The following is a 20,841-nucleotide window of genomic DNA, read 5'->3' as shown; positions in this document are numbered from 1 at the left end:
CTTGTAGAAGTGATTACAGATAAACGTTTTTTAGAGTGCTCGTTTAGAACTGAATGTTGGAATGTTCTGTCTTCAAACCTCAGCCATGAAGAAAAGTTGAAAACGTAAAAACAATAACTGCATGCATTTTTTAGTTGCCATATATCAAGGGCGGCGGAACCGGGGGGCACAGGGGGCACGTGCCCCCCCCCCCCCACTTTTCCTCAGGTTAAAATGTGCCCTTTTTCTACATAAAAATTGAGGTGTCTCAAGTTAGCAAGAGGCCAGGGAACCAGAATGAACACTCGGGAAGGGCCGTTTCCGGCCATCTGAGGGGTTTGCAAAACCAAAACTTTTCTTGTACGCTCCGCGCCAACCGATGGTGGCGCTCCGCTCAGATAGTCGTGCATACAACTTTGCAAATCCTGGCTACGCCCCTGACTTTTAATGAATTTTTGTGGGTCAAACTCAAAGCTATTTCGAATGGAAAAAATTTGTTAAGATATTATCAAGAAATAAACTCTAATTCGGAAGATTCCTACATTAGCAACTAGCATGATTTCACCTCATTTTGTCTCAAAAGAAAACTTGTTCCTTGTTTCCCAATTTGCACATTGGATATTGCAGTGCTAGTAGTAGTATGCATATTTTCCTTCAGGGTGGAGGGGGGCGTTGATGGAGTGATGTGTTATACGCAAATAGGATAATACAATAAGAATTTTAAAGGGTACTAAATATAAGGCCGTATCATTCCAATCGAATTTCTGCAAAGTGCCCTTTGATGTCGGTGCCCCCCCCCCCCCCGGATTAAAAGTGCTTCCGCCGCCCTTGCCATATATGCAGGTTAATATAACAGTAATGTTATCAATATTATACAATTTGTAGAAGTGATAGAGAATTCGTATAGATGTATTTCGTGCCGTAATAACAGAACACTATTTCACTTGTTTTATATTCATGTATCAAAATCATGTTCGAGAATAGTTTGTCAATTTTCTTGAGACTTGTAGAGAAATGGTACCTTTTTACAGTGCTTGTTTAAAAATGAAAGTTGGAATGTTATGTCCTCAACCCTCAGCCATGAAGAAAAGCTGTAAACGTAAAAACAATAACTACATGCATTTCTTATGTGTCATATGTGCAAGTAATGATAACAGTAATGTTATCAATATTATACAATTTGAATATGATGATGCTTTTGTACTTGTTTGGATACTTTTTGTCATTCAGTCAAAATTATTTGTCTGCGATGTGTAGAGATGTTGCAGGGAGGGGGTTGAAGGCGAGAAAAGAAGATTGAGATAGAGAGATAGAGATTAAAGAAACAAAGAGGGAGATAGAGAGAGGTGGAGGAGGGGGGAGGGGAGGTTGACATGAGAGAAAAATGTGGATGAAGGATACTATGGAAAAGAGGATCAGAGAGTCAAGGAAAAGAAAAAGTTGTTATGAGCATACTTGTATAAACACAAAGCAACGATAGTTAAAATAAAGTAATTATTCTAATATTAATCAAAATTACTTCGCTAATTATAATAAAATCAAGATCTATATAATTTATCATGAATGTCACTTTCAGGTTCATTATCAATATCTTTATTGTTTGTATTATTAAAACAGTAGTTCATGTAGTATTATCATTTATTATTATCAGATCAGTATCAGCATAATCATCATAAGTATTGGTATAAATATTCCTTCTTAAGTTAAAATAAGAAAAACATTTGCAATAACCCCCCTCCCCCCCCAAAAAAAATCCTTCGAATAGGACGTTAAGCTAAGTTTACACTTTATTCCTAACATGTAAATAACATAGTTCAACATCCTGCACATCACAATATTCACCTCCCCAAAAAAGAACAGTAGAAATCCACACGCATTGAGCTTATTTTCTCTATTTGGACTTAAGAGGGCGACAAACACAATTATGATTAATTAAAACTATGATTACTAATTAATGTGCAACTTTCACGCTTGACGAGTTTGTGAGGTTATTATTATTATTTTTCTCCATCATTGTACAAAAAATCAGGTAGTTGTCGCTCGGTGGTCACAAAAACCACTAACTAGAGCACTTTCTGATGTATGCATCCCGGTCCAGAAGAAGAATGTGACCGAAAACTGAAAAGTTATAAAGTTTCTTGAAAGTTTGAGAATAATGAATGTGAAGATTAATATACGGAGCAAAGAAGTTTGGGTATAAAACATGGCCCTGTAGTGTATCATGGACCAACATGAAAGGATTACGAGCAGTAGCACCTCTATATTCCTTTTTTCTTGTGTAAAAGTAAGTTGGCCTGATGTTTTGGCCAACCGTGTTTCGGCCAACTTACCAGTCACACTTTTCTTATCAGTGTTTTTAAAATATGATGGATCTAGCTGATTAGATCAAATATTTGGATAAAATTGATACAATTTATAACGAACATTTGGAATGTACAAAAAAAAATGATCTTTACGAACACATTCGCCAGAGAGTTCTAATTTGGCATCGCAGGAAAACTGAAAGCCGATCACGACCAGCGATCTAGATGTGAAATACAGCCACAGATTCTCGATATAACCAAATGGTGGGGTAATTCATGTAATAACCCACAGACAGTTTAGTCAACCTGACATATATGACGTATAATTCTGGCAAATGGGCGAAATAATTCGTGAAAGGGCCTCGAAACACAAAATAGTCCCTTCTTTCTTCTTTTCTTATGCACTATGTAAATTTTACTTGGCTTCGTGGAGGGATTAAAATTGCGTTCGAATAAAGTGGTTACAATTTGACTCATATACAAACATGGCAGTGTCTATGCCGTATAAAGGCTACCACAATACCTATAATTGGGTATGTACTGGGATCATACACGCCTTCAGGGAGAGATAATCTTCAGGTAAGCGAAATTATGAATGTCAATATAAGTTTACCTTCAATATATCAATCAAGTAATGACAATATCACATGACTAAACGTCATCCACAATTTCTTCCAAACTGGTGGCTACATGAAATTGTTATCCACCTCATATCCCTTTACATATTTCTACAAGGATACTTCAACTTTGTCGAATTTTAAGCCTTTGTATGAAGATGACGTCAGGGGCATTATAATGTCTAGCTCAGATGCCTCATGTCCTATTGACCCCATTCCCACTTCTTAATTTACTAAAAGGTTGTTTAGATGTTATGGTCTCTTTTGTTACTAGATATAGTTAATCTGCCTCTCTTGCACATGCGAGTTCCCTATGAGTCTATGACCTTTAAGTGTGCCATTATCCACCTCTCTTAAAAAGAAATCCGGGCTTGGTACTTGTTTTGCAAATTACAGAGCTATAAGTAATCTCTCACAAATGACAGTGCCAGATGACATTCCCAATAGTATTCCCAAATGGCATTCCTAGTTACCAATCTTAGGGTTACTCTTGAATCATTCCCAAATGGCATTCCCAATGGCATTCTCAGTGGCATTCCCAGTGGCATTCCCACATGGCATTCCAAATGACAGTCTCAAATGGCATGCCCAATATTATTCCCAAATGGCATTCCTAGTTACCAATCTTAGGGTTACTCTTTAATCATTCCCAAATGGCATTCCCAATGGCGTTCTCAGTTGCATTCTCAGTGGCATTCCCAGTGGCATTCCCAGTGGCATTCTCAGTGGCATTCCCACATGGCATTCCCAGTGGCATTCCCAGTGGCATTCCCAGTGGCATTCTCAGTGGCATTCTCAGTGGCATTCTCAGTGGCATTCCCAGTGGCATTCTCAGTGGCATTCCCAGTGGCATTCCCAGTGGCATTCTCAGTGGCATTCCCAGTGGCATTCCCAGTGGCACTCTCAGTGGCATTCCCAGTGGCATTCTCAGTGGCATTCTCAGTGGCATTCCCAGTGGCATTCTCAGTGGCATTCCCAGTGGCATTCCCAGTGGCATTCCTAGTGGCATTCTCAGTGGCACTCTCAGTGGCATTCCCAGTGGCATTCCCAGTGGCATTCTCAGTGGCATTCCCAGTGGCATTCTCAGTGGCATTCCCAGTGGCATTCTCAGTGGCATTCTCAGTGGCATTCCCAGTGGTATTCCTGGGCATACCGACATTACTTACTACATACTACTAGTTTATCGTGCTCTGATTGTATGAAATCGACATATGTCGATGAAATCTACATATGTCGAATTAAATTGACATATGTCGGTTTTTCGTGCTCTCATTGGAAGACATTGTTACGTGCACTAGAAAACGACATGTGACTAAAGCCGTCGAAAGAGAGCACGAGAAGCCGGCATATGTCAATCAGTTAAATGGATTTATGCCGATTTCTTCTACATATGTAGATTTCATCCAATTACGAAAAACTTACGTAGGCCTATGTCCATTTAATTCGACATATCAGGGCTTATCGCAGACAAAAGGCGCAACTTTTACTGTACTTACATTCATGTCCTTCAATATCCAAGCACGCAAAACAGATTTTATGTATAAATAACATATCAAAAAAGATGTTGTCCTGATACTTTTCGACTCTCTCCCTAAGGGAGAACACTCGTGCTGATCGATACGGACTGTGTAAAATGAGTTTGCCACCTAAACAATTGGTATAAACAGGGCTTTGCGGAGTAAAATGACATGAGTCGCATAGGTCATGTGACCCTGAAACAAAATCTCTCCGTCTACAAGCTAGAACCAACTTTATCTGGCTGTTCCATGTACATACATCAATGTGTTTATCACATGCCTTCCATGATTGGAAACACATTGCTGCGTTTACATAAAAGCTCTGTTCTGTTCAATCCAGCGAACAAACATCGGCAAATTAAACGAACTTACTTGCAGTTCTGTCGTCCGCCGCCTTTACGTTACTGGTATTGTGAGTTAATGTTATCCGGGAAGATGTATTATAGATTTGCTCACTCGAGTTGACATATCTTCCTCATTCGTCTCATTACTAGGAATAAAATTGGAATAAAATTCAAGGGTGAGCTGTGCATGCTGATCCACATGTTGAACATATATCGCTCATTTTGTTTGCCTGTACTAGATAGGTTATCAGGTTATAAAGTGAGGGTTCACATGCAGTGTGCATCTGGAAAAAAGTTTCTGTTCTTCGCCTTTACATATATATAAACATATATGTACCGTAGCTGGTATATCTGAGTATATTTTATCCGTGATGGCATGGCATGTTTTCGCTCAGGGAGTGGTTATAGCTGCCATTTTTGTATCTTTATTAGAAGAAAAGCCAGAACTTGTATGCTGAATCCAGTGGCGGAGAACAAGCAATAAGCAGTAAGTTCGAAGAATAACGGCTGGTAACATTGTTAAAAAATAATCGCGTATATTAAGTAATTGTTTGTTATGTTTAGACGTAAAGTGAAAAAAATTGTTATCATGGGTCTGGTATATTGATGTTGGTATATTGATCAAGAAGACATGATTTTCCAAAACACAAGTGTATGAGATACTGAGCGTACATAAACAATGTTTTGGTAGCGGCGCATGACCATGATACTACCCTCAATACTTTCAAAGACGATTATTCTAACAGATGTCAATATTTTTGAAGCGGTGATCATTTCTTAAGCTTGATGCATGATTAAAGCAGTAACGTAGGAACCAGAGGAGTAGGGGTAAATGATGTCATTATTATGCCTTCTTAATTTGCTAAGCAAAGACAAAGATAAAGAAAGATCTAGATATTATAGAAGGCGATAGCGTATATTCTAATTCAAGAAATTGACGTGCCTTCCCTCCCAGTTCTAACCAGTGACTTTCTTCTTTACGAGACTAAAACTAAAAACGAACGAGATTCCGGGAGCTTCGCCTCCCGGTGTCGTAGTGTAGGGCTTTCCCCTTTCGCCCTAGGTCGCTAACTAACATATATAATAAAGGTGTTCAATTCGTCCATTTAAAACACTCTCCTAGGCCTATCTTTACGATGTCACAACAAAGGCCCGTGGGTCGTATGCGGTCTACGTGCAAGTTAACAAAAGCCCAATCATGCGGCATGTATTTTATTGAAGCATATCCTCCATTCGGTGTTTTAAATTTAATTTGATTAAACATGTGATAATCTAATTGCCTGTAGCATTTGTTATTACCGGATCTAAGAAACTTGGGGAAATATGTATGAATTGTCTCAATGCAGTACCGTATATTGACAATTGTTTGCTCTTTATAACCTTCTATGCAAACCTCCACATTACAATGAAATTCCTTCTTGAAATTTCATCCCTTTCACCGGTGTCGTTGCTTTCCAAAAGACCTCTGAATTATGACCAACTATACAGAACAGTAATGGCCGCCATGTCGTTTGTTGAATGACGATATATTGATGGTTTATGCTCATTTCACATCATGCAATTTACCCGGGTGAGATGTGAAAATACACTCTAAAAACTCTAAAAACTCAGTGCTATAGTGTAGCATTGTGAGAACCTTTATATACTTATTGCGATACTTGCTGACAAACTGCTTTAGTGTTGATTTAATAGCTTAAGCTATTTTTCAATAGCAACTTATGTGTAGTGTTAGCTTGTGGTCGAATAATCGCAACTTAGGTTTTGAGTGCGATTAATCAAACTTCCAAAGTGTAATCGCGACTTCTGGTGATTAATCGATTACGACTATCAGCACTATAATCATGAGGGTGATGTCACATTCATGCAACTCAGAAATTTACCTTGTATATATAGGACGTACTAACCTGAACAACCTTGATATAGATTTGATTCGAGTTAAATGGCTCACCACCCCACCCCCCTCCCCCAACCCCAGCCCCTTCTTGGTTTTTATTCAAAACTACTCGTTGTTAATGGCCAAGTGGTCGTTTTCACTCGGTGTAACTTACATTTGCTTTTGTCAGACCTTGCGGGAACTTGTAATAAGTAGAGACTGAGGTGCCACAGACAATAATAGTAATGAGGCACTGCACGGTGTATGCTGAACTATATTCTTATAGTTTCTCTCTCATGGCACCCGATACTCTTAGCTCGTACAGTAAACTCTGTTCATGTCCTGTAACACATGTTAAATATGTCTCGAACATAAAGTAGTAATTACTGATGCGCGTTCTCGGCCTTTTTGGCTAAAATCATGTGTATAGTATCTGTTCCCTTTCGAGGGGAATGGTGATACACACCTGACGATGATCACACAGTCACGATGCAAGGGAAGTAAAGTTGAGGGCGGATCAGTCGTTCAGTTGTTTGGTTTTCGTGCCCAGGTTCTTTCCTGGGCGACTGATGCACTGTTGTGTGACATGAACAGTTGTTGCTATACCAACCACTGAGTGCGAGTTCTTTAGCCTTCTTCTGTTCGCATCATATGAACTTTGATTTGTGCTCCATTCACATAAAGGCAGAAAAAACGATGATCGTTACTGAAAATATGCCAAAACAAGCACTACAGTCGCGATCATAGTAGGCTAAGTCTGTTTGTACGGTTTATCTTTTCGAGTGGATGGATGCACATTACTGTTATTTCCGCATTGCGTCATTTATTTATTACACACCAGGCCGATCTCTGTTGGAAGTCTATAGAAATGTCCAAAATATAGTCTCAGGTAGAGAAATTGCTAAATGATTGGATATATGTACGGTACGGCTGCAAAAAAAAATGGTTCAAAATTCTATACAGTCAAACTGACATAGAAAATAAATTTGTAGTACATTTATATATGCACCAACGAAGCCACGAGACTCCCAATATATTTGTTTACAGATATAATTTCTAAGTAAAATAAAACTGTTAGCAAATTGCTTATCCACTAGAGAGCCTGTGTAATAGAATAATTTCTGGTTGCGATTAGGAATAAGCGTTTCTTTGTGAAGTTTATTTCTTTCTTCGTCTACTTTCTTTCTTATCCATATACAGTTCTTAAAGGTCAACGGTCACCTATGAATAAGGTTATCCTAATCACTCTAACAGGCAAGTTAGCAATCATGAAAAAATCCATCAAAGAGTGACCATATGACAAGTCTATTCTTAGTTCTCAAGACAAGTTAAAATGTGGCAAGTTGCATTGCCTCAAGAAGTGCGGTATTTTATGATACTACATGTGATGCAGTATTTCTCGGGTTAGGGTCAACTCTAGGGGTTAACCCTAACCATAGGCTTTTCCAGGTCCACAAGATACGTCATTCATTTGGGCTGTATCATGCATGATGACATTGCTCGACATATTTAACTGCGTACAAAACGGTTCTCTTGAGAAATATACTGTCACGTGAGGATTGGCTGTATAATTCTATTTTATTTTATTTATGAATAAACATTAGCTAATTATGCACATTGATGGTGAAAAAGGGAGTGACTGCTTAATTATTTTCTGTTATGTTATTCTTTTGTTTTTTACAACCTTCGTTACAAAGACACGGAACACAGGTTTGTAACCTCATGTGATTTGTTTGAAATGTTTTATTGTCTTCTTTGAAGAGAGGAACATCACATTATAGACATGATAATTATTTGCTGGTTGTAATTATAAGGTTTTAATCTATTATTATTTTGACCATCGCAGTTTGCCCATAGTTAATGAGTTTCCCAAAGTTATCAAAACTTCAAATGCGTATATCTTGGAAATGGCAAGAGCAAGGGCGTAGGAACCGGGGAGGCTGGGGGGCGCCAGCCCCCCCCCCCCAGTGAAAAATGTGGAGGGGCGGAAGTATCATTCCGCGCCCCCGGTTCGCAAGTCAGAAAACCCCTTTTTCATTTCCAAATGAGAAAAAAAATCTCATTTGGAGCACCAAATTGCATCTAAGGCTAGGTGAAAATACAAAATTAAGTTTACAAAATGGAGTGGGTGTTGAAGTGTGCTATATTGCACCAAATTGCATCTGAGGCCACCTGGAAATGCAAAAAATTCCAAATGGGGGGACACCCCCTCCCCTTAGACCCCTCCCCCAGGCTGGCCATCAGTCTTCAGCCCCCCCCCCCACTCAAAAGTACCTTCCTACGCCACTGGGCAAGAGCATTCGAAAAATGTCAACAGATTTGTAATGAGTATACATTACACACAATAACTTGTACTGAATATGGGGCAAATTGGCTATAAGTGTGCGTAGTACGTTAGTGACATCGACTTTCGTTACCTCTGGATGTGTACTATTTTCGACTTTATCATGTGAAGTATATGTTCCCTTCGAGGAGAATGGTGATACACACCCAACGATGATCACATGACAGTCACAGTCTCGATGTAAGGGGACTGGGGGTTGAGAGCGGATCAGACGTTTGGTAGTTTGGTTTTCGTGCCCAGGTTCTTGCCTGTGTGACTTTTCTTAAAGAAGGATTTTTCGACTATAGATTACTACTATGTTGACTGGCTCTAGTTATTCAAATCTCCCGTGGCCTTTTTATTTCAAGTCTAACCAAAGGTCTATAAGACATTATGGATTTGCATGATTTATCCAGCTGCCTTTCTGGCTCAGTCAACAATGGAACTGTTTGAACAGGGTAGAGTGTATTTGTTGCCTTTAGAAGTCGATGAAGAAATCGATATGATTACGTCACGCTTACTTACTGGCTTCTCAGTACTGTTCATACTTTTATAATGAGTGCAGTGTGTGTTTTTGTTGTGAGAATGCATTCATGGATTCTAATATATAGACCGTCATGTAGAGCGCTCTGTAATTGGAGCTAGTTGAAAACAAAATTATTGTTATGTACTCCTGGTTTCTTCAGCCAATATGTAAACTTAAACCTAATTTTAAAGACATGGTTAACGATGACGAATGAAAGTTGAATTTCGGGATGTGTTGCTGCATAGAGGAGAAGGACACGGATGGCTCTTAATGAATAGCCTATACGTGTTTCAATGTTGTTGTTTTTTGTTCATTGTTTATACAGGTATGTCCTTTTTATTATAAACGTTATCTGTTACTTTCACAGGTTGACATTCTTAGTTTCGTCATTCTCAGTTTCGTCATTTGCTCCTCTTTAGTGTCAGAGAATAATTACAAGAATTATAGTAAGTAATGAATGATAGCTTTGTTTTAAAGCTCTCCTAAACATCAACATTTAAGTGTGTGTGTCTACAGCCAAAAACGTAATATTCTTTCGGGCTGTGCCAAAAGTTTAGCACAATTTTGAATTTAAGCACCGTCGATTTGACCAAAATTGCTCAGATAACTATTACAGACTATTGGAAGACTTAACATAATTACCCCATCCCCCCCCCCCCCTCCCATCTCTCCTTTACGAAAGAGGAAGTTGCACCCCTGTCTGGAGTTATCATTTTAACCTTCCTATTATATTTCAGTCAAAGAATCTATAACACTTTTTAAAGTTGACTGTCTTTATTTTGTACTGAATAATTAGAAACTATATGTACCATGTAACATATATCTTTACCAGACCTTTCAGTGGAGTAAGAACATCAGTAACTCACCTGCCCAATTTTGATCGCAGAGAAAGAGAGAGAGAGAGAGAGAGAAAGAGTTTATCTGTTGATTTTGAGAAGAGCGGTACCCTTATTATCACAGTTAGCCTTAAATGTATAACTTGCAACTTTAATTGCAACATTAATTTTCAACTTTCATTTAATATATGAGGAGGTATGGTGGGACTAAGAACCCGGATGGGGTGTGGGGCGGGGTGAGGGGTTCCTGTAGTAAAAACGTCGCCACGCTGCCCACCGCATTACCGAACCTTCAATCACATGTCCGCAAAAAAGTTCATTGTTATAACAAGGATGCATACACCTTGATACATATTTTCTTTTGATTTCAGAACTGGGATGATAGTGCCGGATTCGCTCAAACAAAAATGAATCTTAACTCTTAGTACAAACGAATCTTCATAACGACAACGTCCGGATTCATACGTACACAGTATAAGCTAATACTAGGGAAGTATTTTATAGTCGGGTGCTGGCTTTTGCTTCTGCAGTTGGAACAATGGAGAGCAGGCTATATACCACCATTGTATCATTATTGACTTTCATTTTGGCGATGACTGCAATTTATTGGGAAAATGGCAGAAATTCCGTACAAATTTACACCTACCAGCCTCCATCCTACCGAAAAATTGGTGCCAGGTTGGTGGTGGCTGATCAAATGAGGACTCCATCGCTTATACCGGTCATTTCTATGTTCAACGAATCTAAACAAACAACATATCCTGCCTCCGAGAGATTATCTTCGCCAACTTCAGACTCAAATGACAAAACATCTCAACACACACCGCTAGAAATTGGTGGATTTGGCGGTGGAAATGTACCCAACTCATCGTCACCAACTAGAGAAGACGGAATACGTTCTAATTGCGTGAAACAAATACAGCTCTGGTCTAAATTCGCTTTTGCCTTCCCTGAGCAGGACTATGACTGTGCTAACACTAACTGTAAGGCACGGTACATACACAGTAATTCCTATCAGAGGTTAGCTACGAGCCACGCAGTCATTTTACATCACAAAGGAACATGGCGCTGGGAAGATATCGCAAGGTAAAAAAAGGAATTATTTCTCGTCGTAATACTAGCAAGCTCTCCTGATCAGTATGTTTCATCCCCATTCGCTATTTCTATGACCAAGATGTTCTTCTTGAAATTAAAACTTTTCCTTTTTCTGCTATCAATAATTTCATCAAAATATTTGAAAGAGATGACCGTATAATGCGTCAATTGTTCCATTTTAGCAAACCCTTGTTTATTTCAAAAGGAAATAATGGCGTTAGTCCATACAGAGATATTACTACAGAGTTTTAACGATTTGACTTTATTTCCTATCTTCCCGTTCCCCCAGTCTACTTATGTAATTTCTTCTTCTACCTAACATACAAACCATTTTAGGACTGGGTTTTACCTTAAATTTGCAGTTTGTGACGTATTATTAATTAAAAAATACTTTTCGATATTCCACTCCCAGAGAATCTTGCGCAGGGTGAAAAGGATAATGTTTACTTTCAATATATTGGGGATTATATTCGAAAACAAACGTAGCTAATCGTATTGAAATTGAGGTACTGTGCCTATAGAGCGTTTCCCTGAAGAAATTATCCTTTTGCTTTTTAGGCGATATCATGGTTCTAATCATTATTGTATTTTACTTCCAACTTCAAGATATCGTTTTATGTTGTTTTGGAAAAACAAATAAATTAAATTAAATCTAGCTTAGTTTCAGATGTCTTTAGATAATAGAAAATTACTCCACCCTGGAGTACAACTCCACCCTGATAGGCTCTTAATTGGGGGAGGGGGTTAAAAAATACTTATTCGTTTAAGTAGACTTACTTCTTTAATTTGCAAAATGAACTATGATTATGTTCCCCCCCCCCCCCGGCCCTCCCTCTTTTTTACAGTGACTATTGATTTCCTTGAAAACGTATTTTGAGAGAAAATGTTCGAAAGATTCTAATCGGTTTGAGATCCGACCGGACGAGACTTTGGCATATCAGAAATTCTTTTAGATATACCTCAAGTAGTAAATCTGCACCAAAAATCACGTGATTGTAGCGGACTTATATTACTATATGGCAATGCAGTGTGTGTATAGGTATACCATATACCACAATTGGAGTATAGTGTACTTCCGCCTGAGGAGTTAACTAATGTCGGGAAATAGTCCTAACTTAACCTTCTGAAAGAACTTATAGGGAGGGCATTTTAGTGTCATCATCATACGTTTGTATGTTTTGGATGTTGAAGAGCGTCACTTGATCTACCGATAGTTTAAAACTCTGGAGGACTGAAGCTGATTTAAGGCATTTTAGACATTCTTGTGTGACAAAAAGAGAAGATTCCGCAGCGAGAGCTGGCAGATTGGTTGGGGATCACGAAGCTAATATTTGGCCTCTTCTATAGCTCCTATTTGATTTAATTTGATTTTATTCGCACTCAGATTGTTCAAAGTACAAAAATATTACAAAGACAAAATAGACAAAAAGGACGGAATTGAAAAGAACAAAAAGAGTAACAGGAGCTAAACCCATTAGGCCCTGACAAAACGTCGGCCCATTTCAAATGGGGCCCTATAAATGGGCAAGTGGGGTAGGACATGTCAGTTGGAAACTTCTATCTATGTTCTAGCGGTCTTGTCAAGTGGGGACTTTACTGTGTAAGTCAATAGAGCAAATTCATTGTGATAACTGTAACATTTGATTATTGATATGTTGAAAAAATAGCCTCACTAAGAATTTTTTGTCTTCCATTTTGCTTGAAGTGGTCAATTTTGTCAAAGTGTCAATATTCCGCCTTAACGTACAATATTTCTAACATAGTCAACAACGTATGAAAAAAGGGGAATATAATATGGTGTTAAAACTGTCGTGTGGTTAGATGTTTTGATTTGGATGCTATCAAATTTATACGGACTTAAAGTTATTTTTTATTGTTATTTGATATGAAAAATACTACCAAAACAGATATGAAATTTCAGGTAATCTACGCACAAGGTCAAGGTAATCTATACGTTTTGCTATACTTGACATTTTAAAGCTAAAAATTACTTGGCTTGCAGCTGACATTCTATACTGTAACTAAAATTTAATACTGCATCGCCCCTTGCCCATGAACTAATAAAAAAAATGGGAACATTTGCTTTCGACCTTACCAGCTTAATTTTCAAATATTGAATATTATGTCTGTTCCTTTTGAGAAAAAAAAATTGATTCAATGTTCATAAGTAATATCCCGATGAACTCATTGCACCAGACGGATAAAAGTTCCGTGCTTCCTTCCTGACTGAATTGATGAATTCCTTTTCTCTCCGTTTACAGAAATCGACCAGATGGTCAGATGTGGATTTACATGTCCAAAGAGAGCCCTCTACACTCCAACAAAATGAAATCAGAGAACCCTTCCCAAATGGCTTACAACTGGTCAATGACATTCCATACCGATTCAGAAGTCACCATTCCGTACGGAAGGTACTTTGGGAATTCTCCGGAAATCCCTCAAAGTGACAATCGATATTGGGCGTCTGGAAAGACGAGGTTGGTGGCCTGGATGGCGTCAAACTGTGGGGTGACATCTTGGGGTAGGACCAAATTTGTACTTGATCTTCAGAAGTATGTTCAAGTCGATACGTACGGCGCATGTGGAAAATTGAAATGTCCACGGAATAGTGAAGCATGTGACCGAATCTTGAGCAGTCATAAATTTTACTTGTCGTTAGAGAACAGTGAATGTGAGGATTACATCACGGAGAAATTTTGGGATATAGGACTGCGTAAAGATATGGTGCCGATAGTTTATGGCACAACACGTAGAGATTACGAGAAGGTAGCGCCGCCATATTCGTTTATTCATATCAGTGATTATAAAAATATGTCGGATCTGGCGGATTATATCAAATATCTGGATAAGAATGATACAGCTTATAATGAATATTTTGAATGGAAGAAAAAAGGATCGGTAGAAAGTTATAACCAATGCCAAGCACATACTGCGCAAGACTTCTTCTGTGGAATTGTGAAAAAGTTGGAGGAGATAGATGAACGGGTTTCAAAACAGGTCAAACCCAGCCTGAAATTATGGACATTAACAACTGGTGGCGGGCTTCATGTCATCATCGTAAAACCATTTGGTCGCCTTAAAATAGCAGCCAAAAAATAAATATATACTTAAATAAAGCAATTAAACATTTACAAATCTTTTGTAAAGCATAATTTTATAGCTAGTATTTTGCAACTCAGATTGTGTGTTAAGATATTAAGAAAACATACTCTACAAAGTTTCTTTTTCGAAATAAAAATACAGAGACAATCCGAAAAAAAGAATAATTTCTATTGGATCTCTGCAGATAACTCATTCTTAAGTTCTACCAAAATTGATATTATAAAATGCAATAATATTCATGTGCTTTCGTGTGCTTATTTGCCTATCCCGACACTTTCCTCATTTCTGTCAAGTTTTAGTGTATGTCACAACGTTATATAAATCTTTCTGCATTTTCTATATTTTCAGAGTTTAAACTCAACTTTATATTCAGATGTTGTAATTTCGCAGTATTATGGAAGGGGTGGATACAGGATGTTACAAAGGATAGGGTTTAGCCCAAGAGCCGTTCACACTACTTGTCCGCAGTAAGCTGTATTGAGATTTCAATATTCATCATTATTGTTTAATTTATTAATTAATTTGGTTTAATTCATTTTTTTTAATTTAATTAATTATATTTCGGCCATTATATAACGCGCCATATCTGTCAACTTGACACTCCTGGCGCAGGTGTACAGTCTTGTTCATGGCTAAGGTCGTCTCACACGACTTTATAACTTAACCCTGGTCCTTGGTAACTTGTCATACCTACACATCAAAGTGTGCACAATTCAAACAATCTCTCCTGGGGCACCACAGTGCACCACAACCACGTGTCCCCCGGGGCACTTCCCATAGGGTGCAGGCACAAACCTGCGCACGCAACTATATATATTTACAAGTAACCTCGCAATTCCCCATTTATACACCTGGGTGAAGAGAGGCAATGGGGATAAAGTGCCTTGCCCAAGGACACAACGCAATGACCTGGCCAGGGCTCGAACCTGTAATCCTTAGATCACGAGACTTAACCACTTGACCACAACGCCCTCCCAACCCTAAATCTTCTCCTTTAAAGGTCCCACCTGACCAATAGGAATTTCAAACCTGCTGCAGCCCAGTTAATATTGGAGTGGAATCAAATCATGTCATAACAATGGACACATCTAAGTTCTCTGCCACTCCCATATTTGGAAAAAAAAATCGGACCTTAGACACAGCTTACAATCAAGTTATTTCTCGTATGATGCATTTCAGTCTATATCACAGCTTCTATAACGTCAAATTCAACATTATAAACATAGAAATGAAATATGTTAATGTGGAATCAATGCTCTAATTAATATTTGGTGAGAAATTTACACTCGATGTAATATATGTTTTAGCTGCGTGGCTATATGGTTTCCAATTGACAGGGAGAAATATGAAATATAAAAAAAACATGTTGTATTTGACATGACACAACGTTTTGATGTTAATCATTCCTCTGGAATAGGTTGTTAATCTTCCTTATCTTCAGGCTATAGTAATGTATCCATGCATAATATAATTTGATGTGGAGTTAATGTGACCCTCATGATGCGTGGTACATAAACACATAAATAAAATTCCCGAAACGCCTTGATATTTCGGTAAAAGTAGCTATTTTATGGGCCAATAACATGCTAATTGAAGGGCGTTAGAAATCTAACGTCTGGTTCTGAATATAGTTAGTCATCTGAAGCATATAAATATTCATATTCGTACCTGATATCAAGGGCAAATAGATCTCTCAAAGTCAGAGGGGAAAAAATAAACACAGACAAGATTTCTATATGTAAGGCAAAAGGGAGTTTGGAACCGATTATCAGAAACCATATCATCAATGGAGTTAATTTTTGGGTGATCTTATGTTTTCGTTATTCTGATTGAATTTTATCTAAATATGAGTGGATCAGTTGGGAACTTTGCAGAGAACGATTTTGCAATATTTAAGACATTATGGATAACTATAGTTGCATCAGCTTAATTAAATGCTACACACGTATTATGCTGCACACAAATGCTGCACGCGCCATGAAACAGGTCTGGATCTTCTTTTTTTTTAAGTTTCTATCCACAGGGCCCGTGTTTTGACCTTCAGAAGGAGGGGCCATTTTCTATAAAAAAAAATGTGGGAGTTTTGAAAGTCTGCTAGTAACATCATTTGTGAATTCATTTTTATTATCCCTCGTTGAGGGTTATATAGCACTCTATGACCGAATAATACTGACTATATTAGATTTTGAGATGCATTTGCAGTAGCTTTAAATCTGAGATACGTTGTTGATGGTTTGACAATGTATTGTGAAGGTTTGGCAAAGAATAATCCTACAAGAAACTTATTGTAGTTATTAATGTCCAAAGCTGGGAAGAATCACAATGACCACATTTTAAGAGACATGCGTGGAACAATTTTCAGATAGCGGTAATATCTGGGCCCCAGGCGCGTAGCCAAGGGGGGGGGGGCGAAGGGGGCGATCGCCACCCCCCTGATCATATTTTTTTGTATGTTTTTATGATATCGCTAGTAATTTTAAGCTTAGATGCAACTTACCAGGCCTCCGAAGTGCCATTTCCAGCGATCTGCGAGGCATTTTCAGCCAAAATTTTCTTGTACGCGTAGCGCCAACTCATTGTGGCGCTATACGCGTAGATAGTTTTCAATGCAGAATCTACGGCTCTGATAGTTTGCCTACAGGTTCGCCCTCCCTTGGCAAATTCCTGGCTACGCGCCTGCTGGGACCACTTTTGTTGCATAACTGAATTCTCACGTGACTACCTTTTGAGTTTTGATGGAACCATTTGATGACGTTTCAGTAAAGTCTCGAGTGGTCACCTGGCAATTGCATGGTAACATTACTTATGAAACTGCTGTTTGAAATTCTGTTCTTCACATCGACATTACGTCCCACCTCGCAAAAAATTCACAATGTTGGCCACCCGGTTAAATTTTTTCTTCTCATAATGCATGTTGTATGTATTATGGTTATGATTTTTTTATATATATATATATCTGGATAGTTTTACACATATCAGAGAGTTTTTCGACCTGAAAACTCAACTTTCGTGTCTCAAAACACGAGGGACGGAATTTGGACATGTTTTTATGATATTAGAAACATTTTTGGCACTTTTATGGTGTTCATAATTTATGAACTTTAATATAAAAAAAATGCAACATTCTTCTTTTTCTTTAAATTCATATACACCTCAATTTATTATGTTATAAACCAAAAGGAAATGTTTCATATTGCATTAACATCTAAACTCATTTTGTCCGATTGACCAGTTTTGGCTTTCACCTTAATGTGAGAGCAATCGGTATGAGGAATAAAAAAAAAAACACTGCCAAGTATCAAGCGCCTAAACTGCATATATATGCATGGTCCTGCCATGAAATTAGACTCTTTAGATACGCCATAAACCTTGCATATAAAATAGGCGTATTGTCTATAAGGGATGAAATATGAGGGAGGACCGAGGGAGGACCCCCCCCCACCCCCCTCGCTGATACCAGGGCCATGCCTCCTGCTGGGTCCGCTCTTGAACCTGGTGATAAGAAAGAAATCTCTACCCTAAATCATTAAACATAGATTCAATATAGATGCGAACATTTTGCTTTTCACTCTCTCTGAAAGCGTGCAGTCAGAATTATGTATTATTATACTATTGCTCTGGCAACTGTCATTTCTCACTGTAAGTATAGTGTTTTGTACGTATTTGAAAGCTTGCTCCAATGGATTACTATATAGAGACGAGGAAACGAATCGAAATATAATCGATATCCCATATATATATATATATATATATATATATATATATATATATATATATATATAATAAATAACATATTACAATACAATACAATATATATATATATATATATAATAAATAACATATTACAATACATTACAAATTTTGTCAAGGACCAATAGTGTTGAAGGTCATCCAAATATGGTTTGGTTGAGTTATTAGAATTTATTAATAAAAAAATGTGTATTAACAGTTACACAAAGGTCTACAAGACGTCGCTATCAATTCCAGATATATAAGCATATGTTAAAGATGAATATCTCAAACCCGAAAAGATATAGAAGCAATGCTAGTGCATCTTATTGTTAACTCGAGACCAAACAATATTGTAGCAGGTAGGATGAGATTAGGCGAAAGATGTTATGACTTACACACACGCACCAGCTTCCCGGTCGATATAACTTTCACCAGTAATGATTTTGAATGCAGCACGCAATTAGTAAAAGGATTTTCACATAGCATACAAGTACGTTAATAATTTCTAACTTGGGCAGGTACAATTTGACATGACTAGTAATAGTATCGCTTCTAGTTTTACTTAACATTGTACTGGCAGACGTGTTGAAAGATCCTAGTCTTTTGTTTCTCATGATATCATTTTGACTTCCGTCCAGAAAATTATATCCATTAAACTGTTTTCAAATATGTTAAGCAGCTGAAAATTAACCTTTGTGTGAAACATTGTATCTCTATAATGCGGCCGAATGGCAGGTGTACAAGGGCGTAGGAACCGGGGGCTGGGGGCGCCAGCCCCCCAGTGAAAAATGTGGAGGGGCGGAAGTATGATTCCGCCCCCCGCTTCGCAAGTCAGAAAACCCCTTTTTCATTTCCAAATGAGAAAAAAATCTCATTTGGAGCACCAAACTGCATCTAAGGCCAGGTGAAAATGCAAAATTATATACAAAATGGAGTGGGTGGGTTGAAGTATGCTATATTGCACCAAATTGCATCTGAGGCCACCTGGAAATGCAAAAAACACCCTCTCCCCTTAGACCCCTCCCCCAGGCCGGCCATCAGTCTTCAGCCCCCCCCCCCCCCCACTCAAAAGTTCCTTCCTACGCCACTGCAGGTGTACGTATCCGCAAAAGAATAACCAGCAGATTTGTAATGACATCATCCTTCACTGCGGTTTGCTTTGGAAACGGGTCGTAGTTACAAAATAGATCGACCCCTGAAGTTTAGGATAGCAACATCTGTGTTTAAGGTAGTAGCATCGCCTGTTTAGGGTAGTGAGCACCTCCTGTTTAGGGTAGTAGCACCACCTGTTTAGGGTTGTAGCACCTCCTGTTTAGGGTAATAGCACCTCCTGTTTAGAGTAGTAGCACCTCCTGTTTAGGGTAGTAGCACCTCCTGTTTAGGGTAGCACCACCTGTTTAGGGTAGCAACGCCACCTGTGGTCCTTTTGGCGTTCCATACGAACCAGCCAACCCGCACACTAAGTACTAGTTCAAATCTTGCATCAGGCTGAGTTGTGCCAGTGAGGCAACTTAAAAAAGCTGACGCACATTAACGCGCTTGTATGTTACTTTACGAAGTTTCCGTAAAATCATACATTATAACCGCAATTTATAACATGTGCATGTCACCATATTGTGTGTAGGTGGTGATGGTCTCAAACTTCCTTATATCTTAAAGGTGAGGGTTCCCCTCCGGTACCTTCCCCATTTTGCAGATCACATGCATGATGACAAGCATTGCATCAGGAAAAGTTGGGAGCTATTCATACGTGTGGCCACAATTGTGTTCAGGATACATAACTAGCGTATATGCACATATACTTTTTAAATCACGGCAATCTTCACCAAGACCGGATGGTGAATTGCGGCGGTATAGTACCTTATAGACAAGAGTTCCTCTATAAAGGAACTCTTTAGTATAGACTAGCTAACCGAGTATCATTTTCTACATTGACTGACATATATATGGGTAATTCATATACATTTCAACCGTTATTGTCGTAACAATGCTTTTCTAAGAAACCGGCATATACAACGAACATAATACATCATAATAATATAGGCTGGTATACTGCAGCGAAACGAACGATGATTGACTTGAACAGATATACCATCATGTTGATATCACACCTCAGTAGTAAATATAAAGGTTACCAGGGGACGTTTCATTGTGAACCTAAATGTGCTTTGAGGTCAACATCGAATATAATCCTGACGTAATATTGCAACTCTCTACGTCATGGCATACCGTCGGAGTCCAACTAAGCTTAAAGCGATGCAGTGAAAGCGTGCATGGGTAATGCTTTTATTGTTATTATAATTATTATTATTATTATTTTTTTTTCCTCCTGTTTATTTCTTCGATAATATATATACAGAAACATATAATGTCAAATGTTATTTTGTTGTTACACAATAATTAAACTAGAATGAAGCTGTTTTTTAAGTCATCATATAAATAGCGTTTCTTACAGTTCTGTTGAACTTTTACAGCAAACTTAAACTTATAAAAGAATGTTTCCGTGTCTAGTTGTACATTTCTTCTTGAGCAATCAGAAATATAAATCTTCATATGTAATATCAGAAAATTATATGGACTATATTCCTGACATT

The 20,841-nt window shown here is 38.2% G+C and overlaps 1 protein-coding gene across 5 annotated transcripts; it reads left to right on the top strand.

Annotated features, from left to right (window-relative positions):
• Window positions 1–4,683: 4,683 nt before the first annotated feature.
• Window positions 4,684–14,982, top strand: LOC139963342 (alpha-(1,3)-fucosyltransferase 7-like). Of its 5 annotated transcripts, XM_071963992.1 has the most exons (5): window positions 4,684–5,247; window positions 9,850–9,928; window positions 10,690–11,404; window positions 13,675–13,934; window positions 14,864–14,982. In XM_071963992.1, exons 3-5 carry the CDS (start codon window positions 10,857–10,859, stop codon window positions 14,950–14,952), a joined length of 897 nt encoding a protein of 298 aa, XP_071820093.1. In that variant the 5' UTR covers window positions 4,684–5,247; window positions 9,850–9,928; window positions 10,690–10,856; the 3' UTR covers window positions 14,953–14,982. The 5 variants fall into 5 exon arrangements, with proteins under 5 accessions (XP_071820093.1, XP_071820088.1, XP_071820092.1 ...); XM_071963987.1 differs by lacking the exon at window positions 14,864–14,982 and having other exon boundaries at window positions 13,675–14,750; XM_071963991.1 differs by lacking the exons at window positions 9,850–9,928; window positions 14,864–14,982 and having other exon boundaries at window positions 4,684–4,936; window positions 13,675–14,750.
• The last annotated feature ends 5,859 nt before the right edge of the window (window positions 14,983–20,841 follow it).

Source organism: Apostichopus japonicus, chromosome 22, assembly GCF_037975245.1.
Source record: "Apostichopus japonicus isolate 1M-3 chromosome 22, ASM3797524v1, whole genome shotgun sequence".
In the NCBI taxonomy this organism is placed as follows: domain Eukaryota; kingdom Metazoa; phylum Echinodermata; class Holothuroidea; order Aspidochirotida; family Stichopodidae; genus Apostichopus; species Apostichopus japonicus.
This window is presented reverse-complemented; position numbering and strand designations above follow the sequence as displayed.

Excerpts from the sequence above, each read along its gene's own strand:
- LOC139963342 (XM_071963991.1), top strand. The coding sequence starts at position 10,857 with ATGGAGAGCAGGCTATATACCACCATTGTATCATTATTGACTTTCATT. Across the intron at positions 11,405-13,674 it reads CGCTGGGAAGATATCGCAAG|AAATCGACCAGATGGTCAGA; the intron begins GTAAAAAAAGGA and ends CTCCGTTTACAG.